The sequence below is a fragment of the Propithecus coquereli genome, unplaced genomic scaffold (assembly GCF_000956105.1).
Source record: "Propithecus coquereli isolate 6110/MARCELLA unplaced genomic scaffold, Pcoq_1.0 Scaffold158, whole genome shotgun sequence".
Classification (NCBI taxonomy): domain Eukaryota; kingdom Metazoa; phylum Chordata; class Mammalia; order Primates; family Indriidae; genus Propithecus; species Propithecus coquereli.
The window spans coordinates 4070671-4083403 of record NW_012140302.1 but is presented as its reverse complement, the minus strand read 5'-3'; the positions used below and the strand labels follow the sequence as shown (position 1 = coordinate 4083403).

Below are 12733 nucleotides of genomic sequence, written 5' to 3'. Positions count from 1 at the left end.
GCTGTTGCAGCCAGATCTCTGCTGCTGAAAGCACTTCATACTTTGCAAAATGTCCTTCTTTCATCTCACAATTTCACAACCACCTTGTGCGGTAGATAGGACGGTTTACTACCCATTCAGTGGATGGGAAGGCTGAGGCTAGACAAGGAGAGAGAGGGGAGATAACAAGAGCCTGTGCCTGGAGCCCCCTATCCCATCCTCCTTGTATTAATCACTGGGGCTCAGCGCGGGGTCACAAGAACGGCTCCAGCAGCTGCGATGCACACGGCGTTTCTGTTTCCAAAGCTTTTGCACATACGTTATGTCTCTGGCGACAACCCCATAGAGAAGAGGTTTGTCTTCCGATGTCATGGATGACAAAGAGGTGAGATGAGTCGTGCGTGGCAGGCTGGGGTTGAATGCAGGTTTCCCTGCTTCTTCCCTCACAGAAGTTGAGGGACCGAACCCCTCGCTGTGGATCGACATCTGTGCCTACCAACCAGTGCTGCCAAACCCCCGACGTCACTGGGCACAGTGGCATGACGCCGAGTGCACATGAGAATCACCGGGGGACTCTTCAAAACACGCGTGCCCTGGCACCAGCCCCAGCTACTCAGAATCTCTTTCTTGGTGGGGGATGGAGCTCCTTCCCCCTGCCTGGTCCGCTCTGAGGCTGAGCCGGGTCCTGTGAACACACCTGGGAAAGTCCAGTTGTCAGATGAGTGTTTGGCGTGTTCTGATGGCCACCACCAGCACTGTCCCCAGGTCCCCTACCCCTTCCTCTGTAAACCTTCTTTGGTGTTTTCCTGGCATGGAATAAACAATATCCCCACCTCCACCTCCAAACTAACCAAACGCACATAAAATTAGCAGGGGACAGTTCTCTGGTTGTCTCTTCCTGTAGAGGGGAAAGCCTCCTTCCAGAAGACAGGGAGACTAGACGCATGCTGTAATCTTTTCACTGTTGCTAATTATTCTATCTGCAGAGCTGTCTCCAGCCAGAACTTTTGGAGAGGGAGGAGGGAATGACACGTGGAGAAATTAGTCACCTCTGAACACATGCCCTGAAGGGTTCTGAATCTGAGTGGTGTCACCTTCTCAAGCGGAGTGAGAGGTGCAGCATGAGAAGACAGTGATAGGACACGAGACACTCTCAGAAGTGCCCTCTCAAATATCTCCCCTATTCACAAGCCTGTTGTGGGTTTAAAAACTCTACCATTAGAGATTCACTCCTTTGGATCTTTCATAGCTCCGAATTGAACTGCAAATGTTTCTGAAAGGGGTTATACCTTATACCTTGATCCTTTAAAACCTTATCAAATCATTTTCCAGGGTTATAGCTCTCTTGGTTTTGAAAAATGGAGACACAAGAGGCAGCCTGGGGAAGTGGGACAAGAAGAAGGGTCTGAGAAGGAAAAGTGAGCAGGCTCTCAATAAAAATACATACTTATTGGCATCCAGTTCTTCATAGTTGACCATGAAGGATACTCTTTCAAATACATGATTTCACTCAGTCCTCACCACTATCCTATGAAATATGCAGAAAGGAATCCCTGTTCCCGTTTTACAGATAAGAAAATGAAGACTGAGAGTCGTGGAGTGATTTGGTCCCTGGACTAGTAAATGATGGAGTTGGGGTACAAACCCAGGTTGTGGAAGTACTAGCTGCTTTCCTATCTTCTCTATATTACTGGGGTTACATTGTGCTTAGCTTTAAAAAAAAACAAAACTGCATTTATCAGCCTCCTTTGTAGAAGTGAGTGGCCAATGAAATGTGAGCAGAAGTTATTGGGTAGGGCTTCTGAGAAACCTCCACTTTGCCTTTTGCCCTCTTCTTTTCATCTTGGCTGCTGCACAAAAGGGAGATGTGATAGCTGGAGCTCTAGCAACCATTTTGTACTATGAGGTGACCTTAAGGACAGAAACTGTGTGCTGAGGATGGCAGGGCAGAAAAACAGAAGGAGCCCCCAGTGACCATGCTACCCACAAATCCAGACCTAAATTCTCTTCCACTGGACTTCTTTTACATGAGGGACCTATAAACCCTTATGAGTTTAAGTCATATCAGGTCGAGTTTTCTGTTCATCCTAATCGCCACCCTGAACTTCTAACTCAGGATTCATTTTTCCTTGTGATGCCTCTAATAACTTTGTTACTTCACAGTGGCTCACCTGGTGAGGTATGGAACCCAGAAATCTTCATCCTGCTCATATTTCCTGCTGGCTGGTCCCAGGTGGCTGAGTGGAATAAAGGTTCTCACTGGCACCCCATTCCCTGTTTGCTCCAACGTTGCTGGGACTGAGTGAGTCTCAACTAAAGCTGCAGAGAAAATCCCTGTGGACTTCCAGCATGTTACCCCAAACTTCCCAGAAAGAGAAGTTACAGTTGGTGCCCCACACCCTGAGTCTACAGCCTTAACGGAAACTCTCCGTGTCCTGACAGAGGCATCCCGCGGCATGGCTCATGGCAGGTGGAAAGGGCCCTAAATACGGGAGACAACATTTCTTAGTCTTTGACAAACTTTGAGGAAATCTACTCAACTCGCTTGAGACTAGTTTTACCATCTATAAAATGGGCACAATATTATTTGTGCTGTCCATCCCCACTTGTAGATATCATGTTTCAATCGTCTGAAAAGCATTTGAGATATATAAATGCAAGGAAGGCTGGTTTGCATTTTGGCTCTGCCTTTCCTCCCCACCTCCCCTAATTTCCTCCTTTATACCTTTCTCCTCTGCCTGTGGGGGCTTAACCTGCTCTTTTAGGACAATCCAGATCGTCTGGGGAAGCAGCTGAGTCAAAGAACCTTCTCCCTGCATGGGTGGCAGATCCTGTCCCTGGCATAACCGCTCTTCCTTCAGAGAACACCTGTCCCTGGCAGCCCCAGGTCCTGAGATGCCAGGTTCATTAGTAAGTTTCCCTCCACTTCATGCTAAGCTGGCTGTAATTTCATGGGGAGCGGGCACAGCTCCACCGAGGTGTTGACTGATAAGATCCCGATGGGGTAGAAACTGGCCGAATCTGCCCTCTTGCCCTTTCCCCAGATGGGAGACAGAGCAGCAGTAAAAGATGTACCCCACCCCCACCCTACAAAACTCAGTAGGATGGTCCAGTTTCCTCTGGGTGGGGACTGTGTCAGCATGAAGTGGGGAGCCTGCAGATAGGGCCGGGGTGGGGATGGGGTCTTTCTTCTCAGTCCCTCGCCTCCCTCCATGGAGAGGGTGGCAGCATAACAAGCCTCGCAGAGCGAGGCCGCATCCTGACGAGCTGTGTTGTAGGAGCAGCCCGCCTGGGGACCATTCCAACATCACGCCTGGTGACAGATGTTCTTGACAACTCTTAAAGGCAAGTGTTTGTGAATGTCACTTGGGCTGATAATGACATGCAGGGCACTTAACTTTCCGTGTCACACCAGGGACGAAGCCAAGCTGGGATGGGTTGCTGCTCTCTCTGGGAGGGAGAGGAGGCCCCCTTTCTCTCTGACCGCCCTCTCCAAGCCTCCCCCTTCCCCTGTTTACTCCTCTCTCCTCTGACACCGTACCCACTAATGCTAGCCCCTTCCTGAGAGGGCAGGCCCTAGCCTCGAGGGACGTGATTGCCAGCTTTCCCCAGCCGCACGGGAAAGAGGTCAGGCCCCACGTGCAGTCTGTGTCCGGCATGTCCCCGTGCCTGCCTGCAGGGCTCAGTTGTGTGCACTCCGGGAGGGCAAATGCCCTGGGAGGCCAGCCAGAACCATTAGATAATGAGGGAGCTTATTGTCTGATGAAAGGTCAAGACACAACTTCGTAGCGTAATTCAGATCCTGCTGAGTTATCCATGATGGGGTTACCCACACCTCTGCTTCTTCCTGGTTTGTAGACTAGAGCTTGGTATTTTCAGATGCTGCTCACAGCTCCTGGGGGCTTCTGTGGGACCTTGAGGCAGGTCATTGGTGACCTGCCCATGACCTGTGTCCAGGTATGGTTGGATTCTCTGAGCCACTGCCCAGGTATTTTCCTCTGACCCCAGGCCCTGGAGCTCAAATGCCCATGAGCCAAGGCACCCTAACCCTGGGAGGCAAGATGCCATAGTGGCCCCAACTGGTAACAGCAGGTGGATTGAGAAACTATAGAAGCCATATTGTCTTGGTCATGGGATTGTGAAAGTCTTAAGTGGATTCATAGACTGTGTGGACTGGGACCATTTAAGTCGCATGGAAGTCAGGCTGCCTGCTCAGCATCCCTGGGTCAGAGTCAGCAGGTTCTGTGGAACCCTTTTGGTACAGGCAGCTCACTGCTTTGTGACAGGTCTTACTAATTCTGCTGTTGGGCAGCTTTGGTGCTCATTGTCCATCTGTCCAGGTGACCAAGTGTTGACTCAGTAGCTGTTGTGAGCCGAGACTCACTAAGTGCTAGGGCCACGGAGATAAATACACGTGAACACCACGTGCTGGAGAGGAAGATAGACACGAAGCCAGATCATTTCATAGCCAGATGGAGCGCAATGAAAGAGGTATATAAAGCTATTGCTGTTGGAATTTTGTTCTTGTAATGGGCCAATGCCTTCTTCAGCTCGTGAGTGTGAGAGTGTGTGTGTTCCTCTCTCTCTCCACCCACAAGTAAGTTGAAGGTGCTAGGAGTTCTTTTCTAAGTCTTCTCATCTCCAGGGTAAACTCCACCCATCTCACATGCACTCCCAGAATCCCATTCTCATCAGCTGCCCTCCGGTTACATCGCAGTTTGTAAACATGAGCACCAAGACTGTGCCAGCCTGGATTAAACATATTACAGCTCTGCTCTGACCAGCTTTAGTGACTCAGTACCACCATAACCTCCTTTGGTCTGAGCACTATACTTCCGTTAACACAACTGAAAACTATAGGAGTCTTTCAATAGCTCCATCACTTTGTGGCCATGATGTTCTTGAGATCAACCACAACTCTGAGCCTTTGCACACAAAATTCTAGTCAAGCCAGATTTTCCTCCCCTTGAACTTGTGCACTTACAATTGATTCCTTGAACCACAATGAAGATTAATAGACAGCCAGACAGACAGATCTGTGGGCACGGCAATTTGCCAAGCACACTTTCGACATGGTTATCCATGTCAGTTAGAAAGCACTGAACGGTACAGAAACGGGGGCAGACATGGAGGCAGAAGCCAAAGGCTTTCTAGCATGTTCACATCAACTTATTAATTAACCTGGTTACTTGGCCAGTTACGAGTCCACTTCATCAATTTACATTTCTCCATTTTTGTCTCCAAGACGGCATGAGGGTTTGTCAAGTGTCCTACGCAATTGTGACATGTTCTGTTTGTGGCAGTGACTCACAGCCAGTGGACACTCCTAGGACACGTTCCAAGTGTACCTGTCACCCCAGAGATGCTGGTCCACTTCCCCCACGGAGGAGCGGAGTGTCAAGTAGAGAATCACTGTGCAAGGAGGGATGTCCCCGAGGAATGTCACCCTCGAGAATGACAAGCAGGCAGATAAAAGGTGGAGAACTGTGGATCCAAAGCCTCTCCTGAAGACGTGGCTTCATGGTCAGGCAGGATTTGCCCTTACTGGACCCACGCTGGGTCAGCATTCTTTCCCAAGGGCTCACAGCCATCCACGTTGAGAAAGTCTTTCCAGAATTTCATAGGGATTCCATGTCTAGTGCACTAAGCTTCATGAAGTTTATTCTTTGAAAAGCAGAATATCTGCCCTTTTCCCATCTTAGGCGTCTCTCTATTGACACTATCTCAGGATCACCGCCACAGCCTTGCAAACCTCGTCTACCTGTTTCCTTAGTCCTTACTGACCCACGTGTGACCCACTGGGGCTGGGGACCAGAGCTCAGGTATGGTACTGCGATGCACGTCTGTTGGCCTTCAGCATCCTTTTCCATGGGATCGGTCTTGTCCTTCCCAGGCTGAGGCCCTGGGCAAACGCACAAGCTACCTGGATTCAGAGTCTGTCTGCCGCTTGCCCACCATGGAATGCCTTGGGCGAGTTTCCCACATGTACAGTGGAATAATAGTTTTTGCCTCCTCGGGTTTGGTGAGAAGGAAACGAGTCAGTACACATAAAACCCTCGGAGCGGTGCCCAGCACAAGTGGTCCGGGTCTGTGCTGTCGCCGCCCCTGCCGCTGCTGCTGTCGGCCTTGCCGGGGAGATGGAGGCGGGAGGGAAGTCCAGGCTTTGCCTCTTATCCAACTCTCACTGCAGCCTCGTTCCCAACCAGCATTTCCTTCTCTGGCTGCGAACATAGCTAAAAAAGTCCTTTGTGCTGCCTCTCGCTCTCTCTGTGCCCCGCGTGCTTCTCTTTAATATTCACCTTCAGATCCGGGCCTTGCCTCCCTCTCGCACGCCTCCCTGTTAAAGCCCGAGCGCGGCACAGGGCCACGGTGCCGCTGCTGTCTCTTCTTTCTCATGGGGCAATTCGTTTCCTAAGACCCCAGGGTCTTTCTTAGAGTCTCCTATTTCTCTCAAGCCACATTCCCTTTTAGAACAGTGGGCAGCATGACTGCCGTGGCTGAGACTGGGTGTCAAAGCCAGAGGTCTGGGTTCAAATCATGGCCCGGCCTATGTGACCTTGGGAGAGGTTTTTTAAAAAATTCTCCCGGCCTTTTATACCTCTTGGTATGTCGAGGAAGACTCAATGAGATATTGCCTGCAAAACACACAGTAGGCTGCAACGACAGTGATGGCTGTTACTATTGACTGGCTACAGACTCAGGCTTACCTCGTTCTGTAAAATTTTGGAAATTTGTCTTCTTGCAGAAAAGACTGAATTAGATATCTAATCTTCCTCTCCTGTTTCCTTCCCCAGGATGGTGGACAAGATAAGGGTCTTACTTTATATGACTATTACTCTCGCTACTACTGCTGCTACCGCTGATGACGGTAATCCACATTCCTTGAGAGCTTACTAGGTGCTCACACTATCTGAAGAATTTTCCATGCTGTATCTCTTCCAATTTTCATGGCCAGCCCCAAGAGGAAGTCATCATTGTTAGCTGCATTTTTTTATTGCGAGGTTTCTGATGCTTCTGTTTTATTTGTATTACATTTATAAATCTAGCATCTCCAGGTTCTCAATCACCAAGTGAAAGCAGTTTCAGTTCCCGCCTTGGCTGACTGCCAGAGACATCCCCGGCCCTCCACCGCTCCTCCCAGGGCTTTTGAGACCCCCGGGAGTGGCGCCATGTTGGCGACTTTAGCGTGTGGCCTCTTGATGCCTGCGTCTCTCCCCCTCTCATGACGCGTTTCCCTGTGCCCCACGCCTGTGCAAGCTCAGAGCTTGTAGCTTCTCATCTTCACACTTTTTATCAAAGTCAAGACCACATAATAAATTCACAAGTGAAGAAATATACTTATTTTCAAAAGGTCAACCTCACAAGTTATCAAAGAAATGCAAATTAAAACAAGTGCCATTTTTCACCTCTAGAATTGGCAGAGATGAAGGTAATTATGTATTCAGTATTGACAAAAAGTGTGGTCCAAACGGGCACTTCCACTAATGAGAGGGTAAATAAATATTTATATGCAATGTATAAAGATTATAATTTACTTGTAAACCGGTAATTCACCTCCTAGGAAAATATGCTAAAATCCACAAGTATATTTATGTACAAAAATATCCATCATTATTACTTTTAATATTGAAAAACGGGAAACCACATGAATGTCCAGCAGGAGAAGATTGGGTAAATAAATTACAGCTAAACAAAAAATATTTTAATACCATGGGAACTAAGCGAGCTGTAATGTTGAGTGGAAAGAATTAAGATACAAAAGTATACAAGAGACCGATCATAAATATCGTTTTGAATTGATATGAAACTGAGAAGCACCCTCCGAATGCCTCTGGTTAACTTCGAATGTTGGGATTACAGGTGATTTTTATTTCCTTCTTTATAATTTTTTCAAACGCTATGACTTTTATAATGAGAAATATACATCTATGTATATTTAAGTTTATTTATTTCTCTCTACATATTTCTGCGTATGTACATATATGCGTGTGTTTAAGTTCCAGTGCCGCTCTCTCTCCGTCCTGAGACGGGGCACTGCTGTCCAGACCTGCCCAGCAGCTGCGGGGGCAGGGAGCTCCCTAACCCCACTGCGGTGCCCATGGCGAACCCGCCCTCAGTCACACTGACCCCGTTCCTCCTCATGTGCTCCGCTCCCCACAACTTCCCATCCAGAGACTCCTCGACTCAGAAAGTCAGAGCTGGTGGAAACCTCAACGATGGACCAAGTGTTCTTGACCTCTCTTGCTCCACGGACCCTCTGGCTGTGTGGTGAAGCCTGTGGGATCGCTTCTCTGAATAATCGTTGTACACGCGCACAATAAAACACACAGGATTTCAAAGGACACTGGCATTCCTTGAGTGGTAAGGTTCTAGGCTGTGTCCCTCATGTTTCATATAAACTGGGGCTGGCGGGGGAAGGGAACACGTCTGCAGTCACCGCCCTGGAGCCCTGGGATGCCGTCACTCTGCGACCCTCCTCCCTCCGAGTCACTTATGTAATTCTACTGAAGCTTCCCGCCCTCAACCTCTCTTCCCACCAGATCTAGGCAATGACCCCTTGATCTTCACAGCAACTTTCCAAGGTCAACATCATTGTCTCCGCTTCCAGATGAGGAGACCGAGGGCCCGGGAGGTCAGCATAGGTGGACAGGATGGCCCCACCTCTGAGACCCGAGCTGGTCTGACTCAATCAGAGTTCAAATGGGAAAGGGATGCTCTTCTCCCTCTAGAGCTCTAAGTGGGCTCTGGGGCTGCCTGGAGGACCCGGCAGAGGTCTCCCAGAGGGCAGAGACTGCCTGAGGGTGAAGCCAACCTGGAGGAAGATGGACCTTAGGGAGGTAAGAAACTGGGAGAATACAGGACCTTCCTAGGGGCCTTTGATCCCGCTAAGCCTGAAGCAGATTCCTGACTTTCGGTGACACAAGCCAACACACTCCTTTTAAGCCAGTTTGATTCAACTACCTGCAGCCATGTGCCCTAACTAAGTCAGGTATGAATTATCCCCATTTCGTGGATGAGGAAACTGCAGCAGGCCAGGAGAATTAAACGACTAGCAAGTGGCAAAGCTCTGATGTGAATGCCACTCTTTCTGACCTCAAAGCCTTCACCACGACTGCATATGAGTCCAGGCGAAGGCCAAACGCGTTCCTCCTTGGAGGAGCCAGATCCTTTGGCCAGGAGGTCTATTCCTCGTTCTGATAGGAGAACGTGGCTCAGAACAGAAAATTAGGAGGTCATGAGCTCCATGACCATCTACCACAGCCACCCGCCTGGGAGGCACGGTGCTTCCACACACAGCTCTTCTACGCCCAGGTGTGGCTTCTTTTCTTCTTAACCTGTGGCTGATGTGCCTTCTGTCCCCTCTTACCTGCACAAATGGCTCAGGTGCCCCAGGATCCCCACAGGCACCTTTGGGGTAGAGGGGCATAGGTGGGAAGGGCTCCAAAACCTCCCCGTCACCCGCCCCTTCCCCAGCCAGACGCGCGCTGCCTTTGCCACGGCGGCTCGCTCACCTGTAAATCAGGACCTCATCGTCGGAGCAGTTGTACTGCAGCTGGTACATCTTCACCCGGGGCGCCGACTTGCTGACCGACCACTTGACCAGAGCCGAGGTGGTGGTCACCTCGGACACAAGCACAGCCCGTTCAGGGGGGCTTTTGGGAGGCTCCCCGCCCCCACTGCCTCCACCTCCCCGGCCGGTCTTGCTGGAGCCCGTGATGTCCGAGAGGCGGGACTTGGGGGGCGCAGTGCGGCTGGTGCTGTTGCTCAGGTGTGGCAGCTGGACGATGGAGACCTCCACCGTGGCCGTGGCCTCCCCGGCAGCGTTGGCAGCAATGCAGGTGAAGGCTCCACTGTCCTGAGATGTGGTGATGAGGATGTCCAGGGTGCCATTGTCATAGACAGCGGTCCTTGAGGAGTTCCCCACCAGCCTGTCATCGGGGGCTACCCAGTGGATAAGGGGGCTGGGGTCTCCGATGGCTTTGCACTTGAGCGTGGCCGCCTGGCCCTCCAGAACCAGCAGCTTGTGCGTGTGCTGGGTGATGAGAGGTGGCTCGCACACAAACTCCTCCTCACGCACGTGCCAGAAGTAGCGACCCTTGAGGCCCCCAGGGGAGCCACAGGTCTCCAGGTCATCGTCCCGCTCGAGCCTCCGTAGCCAAAGAAGCTCGCAATTACAGTGCAAAGGGTTCCCCCCAAAACTAAAGGACAAGGGCGGGGCAAAGGGCGTGGCGGTCAGAGCAGAAGCCTGGGAGCGGGCAAAGATGGGGTCTGGGGGCAGCTTCTGCAGCCGGTTGGAGGTGAGGTCCAGGCGAGCCAGTTTCTGCAGGTCAGCAAAGGTGCCCTCGGCGATGTGGTCCAGCAGGTTGTGGTCCAGGCTCAGCTGGTGGAGGTTAACCATGCGCCGCACGGAGTCCCAGGGCAGGCCATGGAGGTTGTTGTAGGAGAGGTCCAGGTCCTCCAGCGTCAGCAGGAAGTCCTCGAAGGCCTCGTCGGCGATGCCACCCAGCTGGTTGTTGTTCACGATGAGGTGCTGCAGGTTGACCAGGCCCCGGAGGGTGTCCTCCCCGAGGCTGGGCAGCCGGTTGCTGTCGAGGTGCAGGGAGCGGAGGCTCTCGAGGTCCAGGAAGGAGAAGGGCTGGATGTGGCTGATGGTGTTCCTGGACAGGGTCAGGTCCACCAGCCCCGTCATGTTGGCGAAGTCCTGGCGGCTGATGTGGATGATGAAGTTACCGCCCAGGCGCAGCTCCACTGTCCGCCGGTCGATGTCAGGCGGCACGAAGAGCAGCCCCTTGGAGGGGCACAGGGTCCCCAGTGACTCAGACAGGTTCTGGCAGACACAGTACTTGGGGCAGGCGTCGACCACGGCAAACGCCATGCCAAACGCCAGCAGGCCACCAAGCAGGGTCTCCATGGTCTGGTCACTCAGGCCGCAGTGCCTGGAAGGGAGGGATACAAGGTCAGGGTCAGGAGGAGACTTCCTAATGTCCTCACCCAGAGCTTCCTCCCTCGCACTAACCACTCGCCTTAGGGAGTGGCGGAGAGTGGCCGGTGCTCCTGCCAGCTCTAATCTCTTCCGCCAATCTCTCTACTTCAGTTCCATGTTTCCTTTTTTCCTTGGTTCTTATAACCTTCTAACATACTATTTAATTCACTCACTTATGATGTTTATTGACTGTTTCCTGTCTGCCCTACTAGCATGTCAGCTCTACAAGGGCAGGTACTTCTGCCTGTTTTATTAATTCTCCCAAAAATCTAGCTCAGTGCCTGGAACACGCTAGGTGCTCAATAACCGTTTGTTGAATGGATGGATGGATGGATGATACCATACCATTATTACCATCCAATAATTATTGTGTTTGAAAAGTATGTTATAACTGTATTTTGAAGCACAGTTTTACCTTCTTAATCAGTTTGGACTCAGCATGAAATTAAATAGGACCAGCGTTCCTTAAGAACAAGGTTGTGGACAAGAAGAGAATTGGCCCTGAGAAATGCCAAGGTTAGTGGGGAACTGGTTTTGGACAAATTCTTCACTAAGGAAAGTCCACACTACTGATGACTCTTTGAGGGCTTTGGAAGTGAAGAAGGGACAGGACAGGAGGCAAAGGAACAAACTTCTGAGCACTTACTGGGTGCCGGGCGCTCTGGGCCTTCACACACATCACGTCATCGGGACTTTGGGAGCACCCTGCACAAGGAAGGAGCTATCTTTATACACAGACGGGGACATGCTCATGGCCTCAGAGCCTCCTTTCCGTCTTTGCTCAAAAGTCACCTTCTCACCAAGGCCTTCCCAGACACCCTCTCCCACAATCCCCCATTCTGCGTGGCCCTCTTCTTTGCTTTCTGTTTTCTCCTTGGAACTTATCCCTATCTAACTTACTCTATATTTTACCTCCTTGTCTTGTTTTTTTTTTTTTTTTTTTTTTTTTGGCTTTGGTAATAAAGCCCTAAGAGGAAGGGACTTATTTTACTCATCAATATATGCCCAAGACCTAAAACATTGCCTAGCACATAGCAGGTGCTTTTGCATGAATGACCAGGGAAGGAAGGAATAAAAAATTGACTTAGGTCTTTGTCCTTCCAAATCTTACAGTTTTCTCACTATTCCATGTTCTACTAAATGTGGTTTTATTTATGTAATGCTAAAAATAGCCAATTGAGTTGGACTTTTGGAAAATCATGCACAGTGGTTGTGTAGCATCATGCAGACCAGCATTTCTCAAATTGTCTTCTAGGAGTACTAATTAGGTTCTGCAAAAATGGCTTCTAATGCCCATAAGTTAGGGGAAGTGGTGCCCACTCTTGCGCTTCCCTCAACTTCCCCCAACTCTTGCTCTATACACATTAGCAGGTTTAGAAGAGTTGGAAAATTCTGCAGCAGTAAAGACATTGGATTAACATTTAATTTTGCATTAGTCCCTTTTTTTTTTTTACCATGAATACACCCCTTTTTTGAGCAACAATATTAGTATCTTGAGGAAGTAGGGCTCCGTAGCTCCCAGTTTGAGGAACACAGATGTAGGCAAAACAACTAGCTGATAAAAAAAAGATATGTAGTGTATTTTAAAACCTATTCCAAACATATACTTTATTATGCACAGTTGAATTCCATTATTGTGTCTCTTTATTGTATCTCTTTATTGTATCTCCTACTTGAGACCCTTCAAGGGCCAAAGACTTACCCTATATTTTATCTGGAGAGAGCATCATTGTCCAGTAGAAATATAATGTGAGCCAAAAATGTAAAATT

The 12733-nt window shown here is 49.9% G+C and overlaps 1 protein-coding gene across 1 annotated transcript in view; it reads right to left on the bottom strand.

Moving 5' to 3' along the window:
- LRFN2 (leucine rich repeat and fibronectin type III domain containing 2) overlaps window positions 1-12733 on the bottom strand; it is a 186556-nt gene that overhangs the window by 26691 nt on the left and 147132 nt on the right. The window contains exon 3 of the mRNA XM_012640828.1: window positions 9492-10901. Coding sequence (XP_012496282.1) covers window positions 9492-10891 — 1400 coding nt within the window. The 5' untranslated portion in view covers window positions 10892-10901. The remainder of the gene's footprint in view (window positions 1-9491; window positions 10902-12733) is intronic.